This window comes from Crinia signifera, chromosome 4 (genome assembly GCF_055691185.1).
Source record: "Crinia signifera chromosome 4, ASM5569118v1, whole genome shotgun sequence".
Lineage (NCBI taxonomy): Eukaryota > Metazoa > Chordata > Amphibia > Anura > Myobatrachidae > Crinia > Crinia signifera.
Genome location: NC_139220.1, coordinates 129,003,978 through 129,026,359, shown reverse-complemented (window position 1 = coordinate 129,026,359; position 22,382 = coordinate 129,003,978). Strand labels below are relative to the sequence as shown.

General features: G+C 43.2%; 1 protein-coding gene across 2 annotated transcripts in view; it reads left to right on the top strand.

Moving 5' to 3' along the window:
• HAL (histidine ammonia-lyase) overlaps nucleotides 1-22,382 on the top strand; it is a 52,671-nt gene that overhangs the window by 5,730 nt on the left and 24,559 nt on the right. For both annotated transcript variants that reach the window (XM_083182432.1, XM_083182433.1), the window contains exons 5-13: nucleotides 388-462; nucleotides 838-910; nucleotides 994-1,060; nucleotides 7,403-7,440; nucleotides 7,539-7,664; nucleotides 9,131-9,270; nucleotides 10,891-10,938; nucleotides 18,984-19,131; nucleotides 19,209-19,304. In XM_083182432.1, the coding sequence (XP_083038558.1) occupies nucleotides 388-462; nucleotides 838-910; nucleotides 994-1,060; nucleotides 7,403-7,440; nucleotides 7,539-7,664; nucleotides 9,131-9,270; nucleotides 10,891-10,938; nucleotides 18,984-19,131; nucleotides 19,209-19,304 (811 nt within the window). The remainder of the gene's footprint in view (nucleotides 1-387; nucleotides 463-837; nucleotides 911-993; nucleotides 1,061-7,402; nucleotides 7,441-7,538; nucleotides 7,665-9,130; nucleotides 9,271-10,890; nucleotides 10,939-18,983; nucleotides 19,132-19,208; nucleotides 19,305-22,382) is intronic.

The following is a 22,382-nucleotide window of genomic DNA, read 5'->3' as shown; positions in this document are numbered from 1 at the left end:
TTGCACATGTTACATCTGCCCCCCTGCAGTGGACATGGTTTTGTCCATTTGAGAAGGCATTTGCAAGTGAACCAGAATGAGGGCCATAATATCACCAGTGATGGGTGTGAAATGCTTGCTTCCAGTGATGAATGGGACATGCCCCCAGCCCACTGGACAATGCTTTTGCACATCCCTCAAGCCAAAACTGTACCGCTGAAATCAGGACATTTAGGAGTTAATGATTATATAAGATAATGTAATGCTTGAAAGCACCAAGAGGTTCTGTATCCAAATCAATGTCAAAGGAGGTGACTGTATATGTGTTTCCAGCAGTAGTTCATACTTACACTTTAACCAATTTGACTGTATCTAAATTTGTGACACTTATAACATCTTTGTATGTAGTATATTAACATGGATGGAGAAAGTTTGACATCCGAAGATTTGTTAAGTCTGGGAAAAGGACTCTATAAAATAAAGGTAAATGCTATTTCAAATTTCCACTTATTAATATCTAGATAAAAATTGTAGAAGGCCAGTTCCGTCTTCTTGATGCGCTCGCAGTGTAAGCCTGGCACACATCCCAGTGGCTCTCACTGCGAAGGGAACGGGACAGACCTGGAAGAGGAGGACCGGCTGCTGGCAACGTGGTACGTATAGGAGCTGGAGTTGGGGGTTGTGGACGTTGTTGAGACGGAGCAGCTGTGCCGGGTCTGATGAACTGTAATAGAATCCTGTTTTATTATAGAATTATCTTCACATTATGATTTAAATACAAACCACTTGAGAGAACTGCGCCATGTCTAGTTCTTTGCATTGCATAACAACCGTGTGTGTGTATATGTTCTTTACAAGCTCACTCCAGAGGCTGAACGCAGAGTGAAGCAGTCCAGGCTTCTCATAGAGAGCATTGTGAAGGAGAAGAAAGGTAACCAAGCTTTTCATATGATCTAGGGGGAAAGGGCTATTGATGTGTACATTCCCTCATGTGTGACGTCCAATCTATTACAGTTGTGTATGGAATCACTACAGGATTTGGGAAGTTTGCTCGCACTGTTATTCCTGTCGGCCAGCTCCAGTAAGTACAGTAATACACTTGTGGGACGTAGAGTCCTATCCCTTGAATCCACACCACTATCAGAGATGGGCATTGTGTTTCCTATGTTTGAAGCTATGAGGAATACAGCACTTGAAAACACAATAAAGTATATGGATTAGAAACTGCCCTGATATTCAGAGAGCTTAAAACATAGTAAAATATACCATACTTGCCAACTCTAGATTATTGCTCTCCAGGGAAGACATGTACAGTATATGGGTGTGACTGTGATAGTTGTCCGGTTAGGCACTGTTACCTCACAGAAAGATGCCATGATCCAGAGCCGGCCTTAAGGCCCATACACACTAGTAGACTTTCATTTCAAAAGACTTTGCCAAAATCTTTGATAGATATATCTTTCACCAAAGTAGTGCGTACACACTAGACTATTTTCCTCAAAGAGCGAGAGATTTTCAGGAGGCGAAAGACTTTGCTGAAAATCTTTCATATACAAGGCTATTTACATAATGGGCTGGGTTTGAATTCCAAGGGTGGGAGCAGTGTCCATTTTAATCAGTGCATTCCTGTTCTTGGTGCCTGATTCAGAACTGATTGCTGGCAAAATCCCACCCGTGTGCACGGCAAACATTTTATTTGTAGCCGCACGTAGGGAGAAAATTATTCACACCATCATGTCCATTACACATTATACCACATACTAGAACGCCCATTACACAATATGCCACACACCATTGGGTGATCGGCAGTGGGTGATAGTGATGGATAGCGGGTGACAGCAGTGTAAGGGTGGTGGATGAGGGTGACGGGCAGTGGGTGATAGTGACAGATAGTGGGTGACAGCAGCATGAGGGTGATGGGCAGTGGGTGATGGTGACGGATTGTGGGTGACGGCAGCGTAAGGGTGGCCGGTGATGGTGACGGATAGTGTACTGGCTGGGGGGGGCACATGCCATCCTGCCACCCTGCCACCCGACACAGTCCGCTACTGGAACTTGGGCCCCTAGGATTATGGGGCCCTAGGGCAACTGCCCATCAAGCCCTTGCATTAAGATGTCCCTGAATATATACATTGCTGGCCTGTGCCAGCAATGTATATATTACTTGCTAATACGTAATCATTGGTGCCCTGTGGCACCGATAATATATACATTGCTGGTCTGTGCCAGCAATGTATATATTACTGGCTTATTAATAACATTGGTGCCCAGCCAGTGGTGCCAGTAATATATACATTGCTGGCATGTGCCAGCAATGTATATATTATTGGATTATTAATAACATTGGTGCCCAGTGGTGCCAGTAATATATACATTGCTGACCTGTGCCAGCAATGTATATATTACTGGCTTATTAATAACATTGGTGCCCAGTGGTGCCAGTAATATATACATTGCTGACCTGTGCCAGCAATGTATATATTACTGCATTATTAACATTATTGGTGGCCAGTGGTGCCATCAATATACACATTGCTGGCATGTGCCAGCAATGTATATATTAATGGATTATTAATAACATTGGTGCCCAGTGGTGCCAGTAATATATACATTGCTGACCTGTGCCAGCAATGTATATATTACTGCATTATTAACATTATTGGTGGCCAGTGGTGCCATCAATATACACATTGCTGGCATGTGCCAGCAATGTATATATTAATGGATTATTAATAACATTGGTGCCCAGTGGTGCCAGTAATATATACATTGCTGACCTGTGCCAGCAATGTATATATTACTGGCTTATTAATAACATTGGTGCCCAGTGGTGCCAGTAATATATACATTGCTGACCTGTGCCAGCAATGTATATATTACTGCATTATAAATATCATTGGTGGCCAGTGGTGGCAGAAATATATACATTGCTGGCATGTGCCAGCAATGTATATATCACTGCCTTTAACATTGGTGGTCAGCGGAGGAGCAGGGAGGATGCGGCCAGTGGGCTGGGGGCGGGGCGTTCGGCTGGGGGGCGGGGCGCTCCGACGTGCTGCTGTGTAGCCGGAAGGAGGGGGAGAGGAGGCTGCGCTGCGTACATGTCTGCAGCCTGTGACCTGACAGCGTGGGAGCGAGGAGAGGTGAGTATAAGCAGGGGGAGGGAGCGGGCGGTCAGCTGGGCTGAAAGTCTGTGATCTTTCAGCCCGGCTGCCGTACACATTTAGCGATGATGGCTAAAAAACCAGCCATCATCGCTAGATGTGCTGGTAAAACCAGCAGACTTTCCACCTCGCTAGCGATGATGCGGGAGCGCGCATCATCGCTAGTCGGGGATCTCTGGCCCATACACACTAGGCGATTTTCAGCTGAAAATCGGTCAAAACACCCGTTTTGACCGATTTTCAGCTGAAAATCGTCAAGTGTGTATGGGCCTTTAGGCATAGGCCAACTAGGCAATTGCCTAGGGCATTTGGAATGCCTAGGGGCATCAGCAGCTTCTGCTGATTAAAATGATATGCAGCATGCCTATTTTGTGTGAGTTAGGCTGTTAGCGGCTGTGCGAGTCCTGTCTGTGGGTGGGTTGGTTGTGCAATAGTGTTCAGCATATGTGTAAGGGGCATTATGTGTGTCATGTATAAATGCATTAATAATGTGTGACATATGTGTAAGGGGCATAATGTGTGTCATGTGTATAAGGGCATTAATATTGTGTGACATATCTGTAAGGGGCATTATGTGTGTCATTATGTGTATGAAGGGCATTAATAAAGGTTGGCATAATGTGTAAGGGGCATTATGGTTATAAGGACATTAATAAGGTGTGTCATGTGTAAGGGGCATTACTGTGTGGTATTATCAGGGGTGCCGAGAAAAAGGGGTAGGGGGTACAAATTACCCAGGCCAAAGTCTGATGGAAGGGCCCAGTGGGGGCCCCGTCCCCTTAAGTGACAGCAGCAGCTGCAGCTCTTCTCCTCTGCCCAGCACACCCTGCTTTATGCTGGGTTGCAGTGTGGCCATGGAGGTGCTTAAAATACAATATTTTCTCAGGATTTTTTTCTAATGGTATAATGTGAATAATATGAGGTGTAATGTACATAAGGTAAAGTGGTACTACTGTGTGATGTAACGTGAATAAGGGACACCATCGCATGATATAATGTGAATAAAGTTGCACTACTGTGTGGCATAATTTGAATTGGGGGTACTATTGTATGGCCATGCCCCTTCCCAGCAAGAACACACCCCTGTTTGGGCTCCGCACCGAATGGGTGCGCTGTTTTTATTTAAAATATTGCGGGTAGGTGCACCAAAATGATGACTGCTATGATGAGGGTTGATTATCTTGGGAAAGGGGAGCAACGTCAGAGACGGAACTAGTGGCGGTGCTAGGGGGCAACAGTAAAAATCTTGCCTAGGGCGTAATTTAGGCTAGGGCCGGCTCTGCCATGATCAGCAATAATTTGCATCGTGTGGGACTAATCTTATGGATTTCCATAGAAGTATATCACTAGGCCCTACCACCTCCCCCGGCGTCCGAAGAGTACTTGTACTAAACTCCCTATTCTGCCCATTTCACTAGGAAGATGAGGTGGGATGCGGGAGGGTTGCCTACTCATCCAGTGGCAGGGACTGTCTGGCAACTTTTAGCCTAGGGGGCAAGTCCAGAGCACTGGCCCATACCCCCCATCATTCTGGAAAGCTGAATGCTTGTGCGCGCCGGTGGCCTATCATAAGGGGGCGTGGCCTGTACCTTGATTGTATTGTGTACCTGCAGATTGCACATTGTGATGCTAATTACACATTATGCCGCACACCTTGATGCCCATACTGTGATGGCAATTACCCAATGCACCCCACACCGTAATGCCCATTACGCCCCATACCATGATGCCCATTACACCGCACAATGTGATGTCCACAGTGCCAGATTTGCCCACACAGTGCCAGATATTCCCCCACAGTGCCAGAGACACATATGCCCCCACAGTGCCAGAGACACATATGCCCCCACAGTGCCAGAGACACATATGCCCCCACAGTGCCAGAGACACATATGCCCCCACAGTGCCAGAGACACATATGCCCCCACAGTGCCAGAGACACATATGCCCCCACAGTGCCAGAGACACATATGCCCCCACAGTGCCAGAGACACATATGCCCCCACAGTGCCAGAGACACATATGCCCCCACAGTGCCAGAGACACATATGCCCCCACAGTGCCAGAGATGCCCCCACAGTGCCAGAGATGCCCCCACAGTGCCAGAGATGCCCCCACAGTGCCAGAGATGCCCCCACAGTGCCAGAGATGCCCCCACAGTGCCAGAGGAGACACACATGCCCCCACAGTGCCAGAGGAGACACACATGCCCCCACAGTGCCAGAGGAGACACACATGCCCCCACAGTGCCAGAGGAGACACACATGCCCCCACAGTGCCAGAGGAGACACACATGCCCCCAACAGCAACTCACCATTGTTGCTGGGCTGGGGGGTCCGGGACAGACAGCCCTCCTGCTCCCCCGGGCCGCTTAGCCAGTCACTGGCTGCTGGCCGCGCTGGATCCCCATCCACCTCCTCCAGGCCGCCCTCCTGCGCTGGCCGCGGCTTCCAGAGCACGGCCGCGGCTACAGTAAGATGGCCGCCGGCCTCCTGCACTGAGGACATGTCCTCAGTGCAGGGGGCTGGCGGCCATTTTCCTGTAGCTGCGGCCGTGTTCTGGAAGCCGCTGCCTGTGCCTGGAGGAGGTGGATGGTGACCAGCGTGGCCCGCAGCCAGTGACTGGCTAAGCGGCCCGGGGGGCACATGGCACTCTGCCCCCCGGCCCAGCCCGCCCCTGCCCAGGGGTGCCGTGGACTAGCTGAAAAATTGAGTATCTCAAGCAGGATCTGGGAGAGTAGGCAAGAAGAAATGTGTTGATGGATTTTTCTGAACTGTGACTGTCAGGACAGTGGGGAAAAATGGACATTGTACTTCATGGGGTAGATGTACTAAACAATTCTAAAACAGACAAGTGGTGGTGTTGCCTATAGCATTAGCAATCCATAAAATGCTATTCTGTTCGGGAATGCAATAGAGCAGTGGTAGCCAAGTCCAGTCCTCGAGAGCTACCAACAGTTCACGTTTTCTAGATCACCAAGCTGCAGCACAGGTGCACTCATTACTGACTGACACATTATAAATGATCCACAGGTGGAGCTAATTACTGCTCTTGTGATTCTGTGAGGAGACCTGGAAAACATTAACTGATAGCTCTTGAGGACTGGAGTTGGCTACCACTGCGCTAGAGGAATGAGAGCTGTAATCTGGTTGCTATTGGAAATACCACCATTCGTCTGTTTTAGAATCTTTATTAAATCTATTCCTTAGACTAATTGCCTTCCAAGCACTGACATCTCATTGCAAGGCAGGACATGGTAAAGTTGAATCACTCAGTCATTATTTGTAAGTGGTATATTGGTTTAGCCGCTATGGAAGTATGGTAAATATTTTTTCTGCTGTGTGCATAAATGTACCAACATATTATGGTAAGCTCTTATTCTGGCTATGGTATTTTAGCTATACAATGTCTAGGTCTACAGTCATATGGTCTACAGCAGGGCTGGGCAATTGCGGCCCTCCAGATGTTGAGGAACTACACATCCCAGCATGCCTTGCATCAGTTTCAGCATGGCCACATAGCAAAACTAATGCAAAGCATCCTGGAATGTGTAGTTACTCAACATCTGGAGGGCCGCAATTGCCCAGCCCTGGTCTACAGGGTCCAAAGGTCGACATGAGTTTTTCATGTTTTTTTCTTTTCTTTTTTTTTTTTTTTGGGTGTCTATGTCGACATAGGTCGTATGGCTCCCTACACTCGCCATGCTTCATGCTCGGTGCCTCGCTGCACTTGGCACACTATTATATTCTCCCTCCATGCCACAGTGGATGGCAGGGTATGAAATACCGCCTGTCGGCTCAAAATTCCGCAAAAAAATTATTGCATGTCAACCTCTTGACTTTTGACCCTGTCGACCAATAGTGGTCGACCTTATAACTGTTGACCTAGAGTCAATCTATCGTGAGTTCGGATACCCTTATTCTAATGCTGGTCACTCACAATACGGTCTGGACGTTTGGTGTATATATTTACACTCTATCCCTGGAAACGATGAAAATGCAGAATGATTGCACAATTATAATTTAGTGTATAAAACTGGAATATGCAGTCCATTTACCATGTTTGACTTAAAGTAATATTTGCAACATTTATTTATTGCCCTTAGAAATAACATTTAGCATACGGCGGTCTAATAATCGTATATTATACTGTGACCAGACTGTTCTGTTTTTGAATAAATGTGCTGGCAGCTCGTTTATATATGTAGAAGTACATTAGACACAGTTGTATATTTGCATTTTGTTTTTCCTTCCATTTAGGGATCTTCAAGTCAATCTTGTACGGTCACATTCAGCAGGTACATTTATACGTTATCCCATGCATGTTTGTATGCCTGTGTTAAGTGAATAACTATTTTTAATTAATCAATACATTGTGGGCTCCATTCACTAACAGGAGTTGGAAAACCTCTAAGTCCTAATCGAACCCGCATGCTTTTGGCTTTAAGGATCAATGTCTTGGCAAAAGGCTATAGTGGTATTTCCCTGGAAACACTTCAACAAGTGATTGAAGCATTTAATGGTAAGTAGGACAAGCATTATAAATGTAATAAAATAGCCATTTTCCATTACATAGTATATTTTCAATTGTTTTTTTGTTATGATGACTATTCCTAAAGCCATGGCCTTGAAAAAGTGCTCGGAGTGAGGCAGTATATGGTTGTATGACTTGCTGCAACTTCTTCAGGGTCCTTCATCCGTGCTGGGCAGATTTACAGGCTCAGTAACAGGAAGGTACAGGGGTACAGGAACACACCTGTGTCTGTGCCACTGCAATGATGAGCAGAACGCAGGCATGTATGGGGTATGGGCAGCCCTGTCACAAAGTTGTTGTTGTTTTTTTTTTACTTGTTTAATGGGCGTAGAATGCATGGGTCATGATGTTACTCCATACCTCTGACTCGGGAGGCAGAGGAGTGGAGGCAAGAAAATAAGCTGCCAGATCCAGAAGACCCAGAATAAGGTACATGAAGGGGCTGGAGCTGGAACAACAATAGGAAGCTAGAGCAATAGAAGACAGCTGGAAAGACATAATGAGTTTGAATGTGTTCGCTCCAGCACCAAGCTCAAACAGGGGTAGTGTTTTGTGTGGAGGAGAGAGGGAAGCAGAGCATGAGAGGTGCCCAAAATGAGAGGGAAGTAGGGAGTCAGAGGCAGTGGAGAGAGAATGAAGCGAGGATATGTGTTATAATGTGCTACATAGCACCAAAAAATACTGCAAAATAAATCTCATAATAAAAATTCTGAACTCTCCAGTGGTCCTGAGGCGGCCTCCGGCCCTTTCCGTTGTATTAAAAATTCTATACCCCCTACTTCTGTTGTACCATTTGAATACTCTTTCAATATGTATGTGCTTTCAGACTATAAAGCAGCTGATGACAGACAAATCAAATGTTTTTGGTATTTTTTTTTTTAAACAGAGTTGCCTTTGCTTTGTGTATATGTAAACCATTAGGTTGGCAAGTCTCGTTATGAGCAGAATGAGTCCTTACATACAGTGCCCCAAGCTGCAGCCTAACTCATTGGTTGCAAGCATTTATGGGGTGGTGGGTGGGTGGAGATGGCCATCCTACATAACATGAGGATTACTCAGATGGCCCCTATTCGCATTCAAGTGATCCGGTGTCGTATCGCGTCTCCGGATGCAGCAGCAGATCACACAAGCATGCAGGAAGTATCTATTTAATCCATCTCTGCATCTGAGATACAGTAAACGCTATTTGCAGTAGGCCTTCCCTATATGCCTGTGACAATGACAACCGTTTTAGTTAAACCGCTTTTAATTTTGGGGTTTCAACTTTGTCACACATCCATAGCAATTTGAATTTCATCCTCCAAACCATTGAGCTTGTTTAAACTTGCTTAAAGTATCACACGCCAGGAAATTTCCACCATTTTTATTTAATATGGCTATGGAGACAGTGGTTACTGAATTCTTAGTTGTATTATGCACACTGATTTCTGAATTTTCTCCCTTTTTTTTCCTAGCATGTTGTTTACCCTACATTCCAGAGAAAGGGACTGTTGGAGCCAGCGGAGACCTTGCACCTCTTGCTCATCTTGCTTTAGGTTTAATAGGAGAAGGCAAGATGTGGTCACCCAAAAGTGGCTGGGCTGATGCTAAATATGTAAGACAGATACATTATGCTGCAACTGACCTACCTCTACTTTGATTAGTGCTGAACTTTGTATTAAAAGCACTGGGTTTTTAATTGTAAAAAATATGTATAGGTGTGATGCACGAGAAGTAATAATGCAAAGTGTATTGCTGTAGAAATGATAGCATTTAAAAATGTGTGTATGTATGTGTGATATATATCTCTAGCACGTAATTTGCCTTAATGGATGGTAGAGCATGAAATACCGCCTGTCGGCACGTCGTGTCGACATGGACACCGAAACGTACCACCGCGTCTCCTTGCATGGCTTGCTATGCTCACCATGCTTTGGGCGCAGTGCTTTGCTACGCTCGGCACACTATTCTACTCTCCAATCACACCCTAGTAGATGGTAGGGCATGAAATACCGCCCGTCGGCACATTTCGTGTGGACATGGACACCAAAACGTACCACCGTGTTTCCTCACATGGCTCTCTATGGTCACGATGCTTCGGCACACTATTTTATTCTCCCACCTTGCCCTAGTAGATGATAGGGCATGAAATACCGTCTGTCGCCACACTTTGGCTCAGAAAATAGTAAATAAATAAATAAAAAAGTCGACCTAATGACTCTGTCAACCTTACCCATGTCGACCTTGACCTAACCCATGTCCACTTGAAGTCATGTCGACCTTCCTGCATGTCGACCTTAAGTCATGTTGACCTAATGCTTGTTGACCTAATGCTTGTTGACCATCATGCTGGTGACCCAATGACCATATCCCTTTTTTACAGCACCCCTAGGCCAAATGTCTTAAACCCATTACACCAAAATCCCTGGTCGGACCCTGGTCTTTAAACACAAGAGTTTCCAGGGTTGGACCCAGCTTCATACCCCATTTACACAGCACTGTGACCCAGGTCTGTGCCGTTTACACTGAACCTGGGTCAGCACTGCTTTTCCCTATGGATGACATTAAAAATGTCCATTTTAGGACTGAAACTGCCATCCAACCTTCCCTCAATGATTTAAAATAAAAATGAAAAGACATGACAAGTTAGCATTGAAAAATGTTGGTTTGTTTATTTTGTAAAATTTTTTCCATTTTTTTTTTATTCAGGGCTCAAGGACACACAGCGGTATAAAAGTGCAACATCACCCATGTGCTCTCCCCAGCCCCTTCCCCTGCAGCAGCAGACCTAATCTCCCATGTGCTCCACCCAGCCCCCCCCCTCCCCCCCAAAAAATAACATAAATGATACTGCATCCAATTATGATTTCTGTGTGCACTGCCCGTATCCTTCTTGGCTGCTGTCTTTTTTGCCACTGATGCGCACTGTGGAAAGGCATCCAACCAGTGTTCAACCCTGGTCAGGACCTGGGTAGGAGACCAGTGTTACTGGACCTGGGTTGGCCCCTTTTACACCAAAGCTGACCTGGGTCCGACCTGGGTCCAACCTGGGTTATTCCTTGGTGTAAAAGGGGTATAATTGTGATGTTCAAAAAAAATGGGAATGTAAAGGTTTACATTTTTTTAATAAACCAAAGTAATGAAAAATTGTTAATGGCTTTTCTGTACAAATCAGGACATGTTATTTTGAGTTGCATTCCTTTATATAATTAACTTTTTTTTTATTGTTCTGCAGGTTCTTGAGGCTCATGAGCTAAGACCTGTGTCTTTAAAACCAAAAGAGGTAATTTTTCTCGGAACAAATATATTTACAAGCCTTGAAAATAAATCTAAGTATTCTATCTAAAGAATATCTAATTTGCAATAATGATTGGGTTTTTTTTTTATTTTTTTTTCAAGTTTTATAGCACCAAGACTATTTCTCTATCCTCCTTTAAGATCACTGGACCCTGAAGTCTAAGTAGATCATCTTTTAGGGCATTGACATTTAATGGATACAGTTGTGAACCATATTAACTACAATACTTCATTGTTGTCTAATTGCTGGAAGGAGATAAATACATGAGATGTTTTTTTTACAAAGAATGTTAGATTTCAGTTAGGAATGTGGCTATGTAGCACGATTAACCTACACTAGATACATAATATGTAGACGTGTGAAGGACAATTATATTCAGCATGATTTACTTATAGTAGATAAGAAGTACAGTATCTAGAAGTGTGTTTACCAATTATATTCCACAGCTGTTCATTGTTACACTACTTATCTTGCCCAAGGCCAATAAATATCATTGTAGCCTATAAATAATGACTACTTGCCAATTGACATGATTCATACTTTTTAGTTAAATCTTGTTATTGTGATAATAATATAGGTAATGCTGCCCTCTACTGATGTATGCAGCACTTGAATAATGGTGCATGTGTAGTATGGAGTCAGATAACAAATGAGAAGAATATGTAACTCCTTACTAGGGATGTACACCGGCCACTTTTTCGGGTTTTGGGTTCTGATTACCTTGAGGTTTTGGGTTCTAATGGGTTTTGGCAAAACACCTCCTAAGTGTTTTGTGTTTGGATTGTGGGGGTTTTGGGTTCTGATTTTTTTTTTTTTTTTTAAGCATAAAAACTGATAATCGCAGAATTTTTGCTGCTCCTACGCTATATTAACCTCAATAACATTAATTTCCAGTCTATTCTGAACACCTCACAATATTGTTTTTAGGGCAAAAGGTTGCACGAGGTAGCTGGATAACTATGCTAAGCCACACAAGTGTGTGGCACAAACACGTGGCTCATGTAAGAGTGGCACTGCAGCGGTAGATACGGCAATACTAGGCACCAGACATGTAGATACGGCAGTACTAGACACAAGACAGGTAGATAAGGCAGTACTAGGCACAAGACAGGTAGATAAGGCAGTACTAGGCAGTGGGCCCCAGACCAGACAGGTAGATATGGCAGTATTAGGCAGTGAGCCCCAAAACAGACGGTAGATATGGCAGTACTAGGCACCAGACAGGTAGATACGTCAGCAATACTAGTATTGTGCACCAGCCCGACGGGGGCAAACGTCAATAAGCAACTAAGAACACGACTGCTGAATATAAGCCGTTTTACAACAGAAACCGGATCATGGATTCGGCATAGACATAATAAAGTCACCGCTTAGGTACACCTGCCTCAGTAACGATAATGCGCTGACTTACCTTTCCACTTCTGTCAAAACGGAATCTCCTGCACACTGTAGACACACCCACCTTCTGATTGGTAGACAGGGATACACAGGGGTATAAAACTCCTGTCAGGACTGTTATCTGGTTGGCCTTGAAAAAGCTGTTCTGCGAAGCGCGTGCCGGCTAGCGGTGCGCAGACAGAACTAGCTCTCTCTTATTCTTTATTATTTTCATTACTAGGATGTATTTTGATTGTGTGTAGTACTAAGCGTCACCCCACAGCCCTTATAAGGGTAGCGGGGCATGACTGATATCTATACCGGCGTCTCTAACCCTCATATACCCAGCCACTGAGCGAATACTCTGGTGGTGTGGGAGGGACGACCGGCGGATTAGACCTGACATTTAGATCCTGGAGCACTGGGTGGATATCACACCACAGTGGTCTTGTATAATCCGAGTATATACGCTTAATTCATTCTGCCTACACTAACCACTGCCACGCTGGTACATACCGACAGCACAGACTGTGAATGTGCATTTGGCTCTAAATTATTAGAGACGTGAACCTCCACTTGCGGGCTCGCAGTGGGATAACGTCAGCCCTAGCTATCTTTGACAACTTAAATTGTATTGTTGCCAACCCATACGAATTGTCCCTGCTATATGTGGGGTAAAAGGGTAATGACTCAACGTTAAATACCATGGGCATATAGAGAGTCTGCATGTACTAGGTGTGTGGGCATACTAACGAGAAGGATGTGTGAATGCTCTGCAATACATGTGAATTAACATATAACCCTGAGCAGCCCCTGTAAGAAGTAGCGGGGCACTAACGGTGTATATACCGGTGCCTTCCACCCCTATGTGCCCAGCCATTGAGCTTATATCTGTGACACAGTAAAAGGGACAGTTAGCCACTCCTTCAGGGGACGCGCGGTGAGCCATTATATACACACCATAAACTAAATATCAGAGATCTCAGACGAGTGCTACAACGCAGTAGCCTGATAGATCCTGGAAGTAAATCCTGTGTACCTCTATTTATTTTTGAGACTCATCGCTAGGCTCACATTCACGACAAACATTAATCTCCACATGCGGGATCGCAGTGGATGAAGATTAACCCCATATATTAAAATCTTACACCACACGTGGTACCAGCCCACACTCTGTCCCAGTCACAATCTGGGTAAATGGGCGATTGACCAGGTGGGTGAGGGTTATCAGCAGAGACATTGTGGGTACCCGCAGAGCGGGCACTATAGTAAGCAGCATTAATAAAAGGTCTGCAACACATGTTGATTATAAATAAAGTGCCCTACATCTGTGAATAAAGAATAAGGTGCCCCAACACACCCCTACACCAATCCATCCTTGATATATAGAAGAAAATTAAGAGAGAGCATTCTGTCTGCCACCTTATTTTATTAATTGTTATTTCTTACTTTAATCGTTGTATGTCTACTCTTTGTGTGTAAACATTTTAACACTTCGCAACATTTTTAACATATTCTCATTAAAAGTTAGATTTTAGATCAATATAGGTGCACCCAACCAAAAAGGACATTCCTCTTTTCCTTTTTTGATGTGATATTTCTCACTGTCCTGGGGTAGCACACCTCCGCCATCATCACAACCTGTCAGTAGTGATTGAATCTAGGGGGTCCTGCAACACACACTGTATGGTCTTGTGCGACCAATTCTCTCTGTCCTTTTCTAGATACGGCAGTATTAGGCAGTGGGCCCCAGACCAGACAGGTAGATACGGCAGTACTAGGCACCAGACAGGTAGATACGTCAGCAATACTAGTATTGTGCACCAGCAGAATTTATAATAATTAATTTTATTATTAGGTACTGCTTGGCAGTGGCACACGTCAGTGCACCAGCAGCATGAAATTATTTTTTTACAGTCCCACACAGCACAAGTATTCTTTTTTTTAATTAAATTAGATAAAGCAGCCTAGTATGTAGTTGTACTACTAGGTAGGTACACTTAGGCAGTAACACTGCCAGTGGCAATAGTGGACTGAGTAAATAATACTGGCAACAATAAATACTGGCAATAATATAGCAGCCTAGTAGGTAGAGAAAATAAACTACTAGGTAGGTAGGCAGGCAGGCAGTAGCACTGCCAGTGGTCACCACAAAAGGTATATTACACACCACCAGTAGCTTTATGCAGTGCACCAGCAGAATTTATAATAATTAATTTTATTATAGGTACTGCTTGGCAGTGGCACTCGTCAGTGCACCAGCAGCATGGAATTATTTTTTATTTTTACAGTCCCACGCAGCACAAGTATTATTTTTGGTACTTATGTATTATCTGGGCTGCCGATTTTTTGATTGTATGCCTTAACTTAAGGCATACAATCAGATGCGATGCGATATCGCATCGCATACGACCATATCGCATGCGATGCGATGACCCGATTTTTTCCATAGGATTCAATGTTAAAATGGACTGAGTCCATTTTAACATAGAATTCAATGGGAAAAAGGGGTCCTTTTCATACCCCTACTATCCAAGTGGGCATGGAGTTGGATATAAACCTGTGGCGAGCGTAGCGAGCCACCGAGCCCGAAGCGTGGCGAGCGGACGGTATTCTGTGTCCCCTCGCGGGGCTCGGTGGCTCGCTACGCTCGCCACTGGTTTATATCCAACTCCATGCCCACTTGGATAGTAGGGGTATGAAAAGGACCCCTTTTCCCATTGAATTCCATGTTAAAATGGACTCAGTCCATTTTAACATTGAATCCTATGGAAAAATCGGGTCCATCGCATCGGCAGCCCAGTTAGTACAGTAAGTACCTTATTTTTTAATTAAATTAGATATAGCCGCCTAGTATGTACTAGGTAGGTACACTTAGGCTTTAGCACTGCCAGTGGCAACAGTGGACTGAGTAACTAAATAATACTGGCAGATTCAGTGCAGGCAGCATCAGTGGAATATACTACTACTGTCACAGAGGAGACAGTAGTACTACAAGTACACAGTTAGACTGTCCACCCTAAGCAGAGAGGAGAACAGAGTGCACAGCAGCACTGAGGGAGACAGCCCCAGCAAATAAAATAATTACAGCACAGCACACCAGAGGTAGACTGCACAGAGGAGACAGAAGTACTACAAGTACACAGTTAGACTACACAGCAGCACTGAGAGACAGCCCCAGCAAATAAAAAATATTGCGCTCAAGTTTAAGCCCCAGCAGCAGCACCAACATACCCTCTCCCAACCCACTACTAGACTGGAGTGAAGATGACGGGCGAAGCAGCCGCTATTTAAAGCCTCGCGAAATCCGGCGCCGGGAGATGACGTTCTGACCACACGGACGGACCCGAGCCAGGCGGGAATCTCCGAGCTCTGCTCGGAATGGTGACGTCCGTGGGGGCTCTGATCTCTGGAATCCGAGTCTGCACATCTCTACTACACACACACACACACACACACACTCACACTCACACTCACACTCACACTCACACTCACACTCACACTCACACTCACACACACACTCACACACACACTCATATTTAGACCTCCATCTCCGGCTATCGGGAGGCTGTCCGAGTCAGAGGTTGGACTTACAGCAAACACGTGCCATTTGGCCACTTTTCCACTCGATTTCTCATGCCCGATCTGTAGGAATCAGGTGAAAAGTGGCCAAATTGCACTAGTGTATGGCCTGCTTAAGTTTGGAAACATGCAAAACCTTCTGTGTGCAAACACTCCCGGCTGTATCTGTATGAATACATACTTATACCGATCTGAATAACTGACTGTTTTCTGTGATTTGGAGAATCGAGTGGTGACAGAAGCCCCCTTTTATCACACTCACTTCAAATTTCCTTTCCATACTTCCTGACAGCACTTACAGTCCTTAATCAGTTGAGTAGATATATTTAGAGATAACCAAAAAGGTTCTTGTTTTTATTTGAATGATCACCTAGCATAGACAGACAGATGTGGTATAATTAGCGAAACTAGCTTTAACGGTGAGACAATTGAAGCCCTGGTCCTTAAAAAATTGGGTTATCAGACAGCGTGGTCCATGTCACTGTGGATAGTGTGGTGTAAAGACCATGATCAGAACAAAGAAATTGGTTCAGTGAATTATATGATCTAAAAGACATACCCATTTGTTAGTTGCTATTTCCAACTTATTTCCAATTCACTTGATTTCTCTTTTCTTGAATGATGGTTTGAATGAATGATTATACTTGAGTTCCATAAGGGCCCTTTCACACACACCGGTTTTTAGCTGGTTGTAAAATGTAGTTACATACTAAATCCTATGTGTCCTCTCTCGCCTTGCCACCGGGTTACAGCTGGAAATATCTGCCGTCCCTGTAACTTTGTAAAAAGGTAATGTTTATGAGCCTTTCACACACAAATGCTTTTCACTGAGTTGTAGCAGTCCACAACTCCATTTTTTTACCTTCATTTTGAAGTTGAAATGTTAATGTAAAATGTTAAAAACCGGTGTATTTGAAAGGCACTCACAGCCGGCAAAAAAACGGACAGCTTTTGTCCGTATTTTTTTTTGCCAGCCATTTAAAACCAGTGTGTGTGAACAACCCGGGTGTACTGCTATTGTGAATGGGTCCCAGGACAAAATCCCTAGGAGCAGTGCCCCAGCATTACAACCCTGCTAGCTACCAGGGTTGGTCCCGGGATCCTCCTGGGACATGGTGCAGTGTGGAAAGGTAACTGGGTCAAGCGACCCAGGTCCCGTTCAAAGTATGGGGAGGCAGCGGCGCTGTCTGCTCCAAGCACTGCCTCCACCCCGCCCCTCGATGACACGCCCTCCCTTTTCCACACCCCATGTGACGTCGCCGACCCAGCAATAAGCCAGGTCACAAAATGGGGTAAAACTTTTAACCCTCCATTTGTTACTTTATACTTGAATGAAGCGCTAATGGCATTACAGCAATCTCCTTCTAAAACCCTTGAGTTTAATATATTTTTTTTCTAGCTTGGCTCGTTCAATGAAATCAGATGAGGTCTGAGCTGGAAATTCTATATTTCAAATCTAAACTTTCATGCACATTCCACAGTTCTTCATATGAAATAATGTTTTGCACATGTGGTGTTCAAATTCCATTTAAATCAAGACATTGTATTTCGAACCCTTATGTATATCATCCTATAGAGGAAAAAGTATCTACTCCTTCAATGTCCCTAGGGATTTGAAGACCTATGTTTCAAGTATATTAAAAGTGAGAACATTGGATGATCTATTGGAGTAAACCTATTACATAAAATGTCATGTGCTCCATTGTTCTCTACTGCTTCATCCTCTGACAGCTGGACCAGCTATATTGGTAGTGTAGTGCAGTGTAGTATTCTTACATCCGGTTCCTATGTCCCCAATAAGAAAAGATTTAGTGTGTATACAATATATATTTCATTATAAAGTCAATCTATTTTTAATACATACACAGAAGATCCTCGAACGTGACTATGTTTAAAATGTAAAATTGAAATTGCCTTGATTTTGAAAAGGATGAGGACTGTGATAAAGTAGATATTTCACGTAATTGTGCACAGACTATACAATAACATTAGACCAGGTCTGTCGGAAATTGTTTACTACATTAACCCATTAGATAGTATATAAAATTGCATAGTTTCTTTATTAACAATTAAAGATAATTTAGAAAAACTGTATTGCACAGAATATTTTTATTTTATGTGTTATGCGCATTTTTCACTCTGGTAATAATTGTAAGTACTATATGGTTGTAAATACTCTGTAATTACTTATAAATGACAGTACAATGATTTAGAATAGCTGCTAAACCAAAAGTAACACAATACATTCTGGACTGTGGAAGGACTCATCCCCCTGCACAAATTACTGTTGTGTCCTCTATCACCTGATGGTTCAGGAGGTCCAATTGCATTGGCTAAACTAAACCATTTCACTGCTCTGAATGTCAGCATCAAAAAGATGATATTGATGTCGACAGCATTAATGTTGATAAAGGAAATGTCTGTATTTTCAAAATGTTAATTCCACTAAAAAATACATCAACATTACATCAATGTCAACATACTTAAGTCCATCTGTGTCAACTTAACCCTTTGAGTGCCATCCTCTCTGTGAGAGATGCGCAAAATATCAGCTAAAAATGCCAGCGTCGCTCACATTTGTTATATAAACTGAAAAAAATAATATGTAAAAAAAGATTTATATTTCCTATATACTGTAAGGTAAACAATACAGGTCATTCTGATGAATAAAAATGTTTGCCTGGCAATTTTCACACCTATTTTGCCTAATTCACTTGGCACTCAAAGGGTTAATGTCATGTATATATTCCACACCTCATAGAGTGTGCACTGAAGATCATTGGCCAGATTCTCTTAGCTTCAAAAGTGATAAACAGCCAGCCAATCCGCTCCTGTCTGACATTTTTCAAACACAGTCTGTGACATGGCAGGTAGGAGCTGATTGGCTGGCTGTTTATCACTCTCCATTTTATCGCTTTTGAAGCTTAGAGAATCTGGCCCCATATGTGAACTGTCACGCTTGACACAGTACTGTATTAAAAGACGTTTGTAAACAAAAAGAAATTTGCACTCATAATAATGAAAGAATCATGTTTGATCAAGTATAACTGCTATTTATTGTTTACATACAGGGTCTAGCTCTTATCAATGGGACCCAGATGATTACCTCTCTGGGATGTGAAGCTGTGGAGAGAGCATCTGCAATCGCTAAACAAGCTGACATTGTTGCTGCCCTCACACTTGAAGTCCTAAAGGGCACTACAAAGGCCTTTGATTCTGGTTGGTCATTATCTTGGCCCCTCTTCATTGTGGGTACATTAATGACAATTATTACTAATATTTTATTTTACTTTCAGATATCCACAAACTACGCCCTCATCCTGGACAGGTAGAAGTGGCCTTTCGTTTTAGATCACTCCTGGATTCTGATCATCACCCATCAGAGATAGCAGGTAACAGAAATTGCTTAATATGTAACATTGATGGGACTAGGTCAGGCACTATGGACTCTGGGGCGGATTTATTAAGCTCGGTGAAGTGATAAACTGTCTGGTTATTATCACCGGCCAATCAGCTTCTACCTGTCATTTTTCAAACCAAGCCTGTAACTTCACAGGTAGGATCTGATTGGCCGGTGATAAAAACCAGACAGTTTATCACTTCACCGAGCTTAATAAATCTGCCCCTCTGTGATCTGTGAAAGCTGAAAATCCTTTCATCTACCAAGTATGCATAGCTGCGTATACAAAAAGGGAGAGTGATGTGCCAAAATCACACATTGGTACCCACAGGGAAAATCCAAATCCATTCCCCACATAGCCAAAAAAAAAAAACACAATAAATTTACCCCCACAGAACCCTGAAATGACACACACTTACAGACTAGGGTTAATTTTTTTGTTGGAAGCCAAATAACCTAGTGGTATATTGTGGAGGACAGAGAAAGGGTGTCTTTGGTTGGTGCACCAAAAGAGAATTTAATAATAAAACATGACTTTTATTGGTTTCATTAAAATAGTTGCGAAGATAAAAAAAAAAAAAAAGAAAAACACATAGGACAACATTGAGTGATTTTAAAAAGGATATAATATATCCTCACCTAGTGGGACGCCACTTCACACTGTCCCTGAATAATTTTATAAAGCACGGTGGTTGAAATTTAAGAGTGGAAAAGTTATGTCTGGTATTGACTGGCACAGCTCTCCCCAATCTCCTAACCTAGTGGTATATTTTAAGATTGTGAGAGGAAACTGGAGTACTAGGAGGAAACCCATACAAATGCTAGGAGAATATACAAACTCCACATGGTTAAAATCAAAACCCTTGACCTCAATGCTGTGAGGCAATTTTCAACTGTCAGAATGTATTCCGACATTCGGAAAAATGGACCCAACATTAAATAGGTTGATTGTCAATTTGACCTACTCATGTCAAGAATGGGACGATATTTCTGCCTGACAGAAATATTATTTGGGATTGAATACCCTCCCCCCATTGAATGAATTCCTAGCTTGGCATCATGCTAATTTTATTTATATTATTACTTTGACCTTCGTTATATCTATCAGGGAATTTTGAAACTTGTAAAGCTAAAACCATTAATTATTTACAGTAGCTGCAACGGTTTGTATGTTTTCAATATTTTTAGCTACATACTACCTTTTATGGTTCGTCAAAGAGAATTCCAACATCATGTAAGAAGCAAAAGGGTAAGGACCAGATGTATCAAGCTTTAAAAAGTAATAAACTGCCAGCCAATCAGCTCCTGTCTGACATTTTTCAAACCCAGTCTGTGACATTGCAGGTAGGAGCTGATTTATCACTATCCATTTTATCACTTTTGAAGCTTGATACATCTAGCCCTAAGAGTAGTAAATCGGGGACTTTTTGATTTGAATCCCGTATTTAATTTGGTACTAAATAATAGTGTCAGGACAGAAGATAAAATAAATCCTGAAGTTTGAATAAGGACTTGAAAAAAAGAATTATGATGTATATCCTGTATTATAACTGTACCATTGTTATGCCATTTAGTTCAATGGAATTTGGGGCCAGTGTTTAGATAGCAAGGATGGAAAAACATGAAGATGGCCGTTCAAATTCACCATAGTATTTCACATTTTGTCCCATGCAACTATGCTACCAGGCATACTCCTTAAGGCAAAGTTTCCCAAACTCGGCCATTACTGTCCAAGTTTTAAGGAGACCCATGCTTTAGTTTAGATAATGTGTTAAGGGTCCTAAAGACCAAGTTTGATTTAACCAACTATACCAGTGTAATGGTAATGTTATTCCATTTACTGGCCTATTCTTTGGATTGATCCATAGAAGAGAAGGATTTTGAGAAATGTGTTCTGAGATTTGGAGGGGCAGGAGCCAATCAGTACTTATGATTATTCAAGCTAAACAAGTGAAAGCTATTTCATTTGGGAGCAGTGAAGCCACAGTTTTGCTTAATTCCATACATGTGGTTCCCTGACTAGTCTATGGTACAGTATTTTCCACTCCATACAAAGGCAGATGAGTAAAGAATTGATTTGAGAAGAGGTAATGCAATGAAATAAACTTTTTAAGGAGTGGTATCATTTTATGGGAGCTGTTGGGGGAGAGAGATGAAGGAATCTGTATAGCTAAATTTATAGATGTATCTTGAGAAATGTATTTAGTTTAATGTGTCTATACTTTATAAATTGCCAAATTATCCTTGTAAAGTATACAGCATTCACTTAGAAGTGTTAAGTGTATAATATGAGGTATTTGAAGCTTATAGAATATTATGCCGGGCTTACGAGGAGAACTTAGGTGTATTGACAAATAAAAACTCATCATCAGCACCCGTGAATTGTTTCTGCCAACAGTTCCATAGACCATACAGATATGAGCGGGGATAAGACTAGTCTAGTTCATTCCATGTATTCAACTTATAGGAAGCAACCTTTTGGGTAACTACTTGGGTCAGAGTATGGCTGGATTCTGGGCTCAATTAAAGGTTCCAGGTGCCCTAGGCTAATACATATGTAGCTCCCCTTGTAATGCTGCAAAATGCATGTATAGGTGCTCAGGGACTTGCCAGTCATACTGCCCATGTGCATGTAAGGGAGGTTATACAACTGGCATGTAGGATCTAATGCTTGTGCAGGGTTGCCGACCCTCCCGGAATTTGCAGGAGTCTCCTGAAAATCGGGTCCCCCCTCCCGGCACCCAGAAGGGTGGGCAACCCTCCCGGAGTCAGGGGAGCCCCACTGAGCCCTCCCCCCCCGATCGCGGCATTTAAATGCTGCAATCCACGGGTCTCAGAGGAGGGGGCGGAGCTAAAATGGCACAATCGTGTCATTTTAGCCCCGCCCCCTCCATGGAGATCAGTTATTTTGGCTATTTTCCGTAATGGGGGTGGGGCTTAATGACGTCACCGTTAAACCCTGCCCCCAAACTTGGAATGAAAGCTTCCTCTCCGGGCTTCTCCCGGAGAGGATTTCGTGCAAGTCGGCAACCCTGTGCTTTTGATGTGTGAAGGACACTTACCAACATAA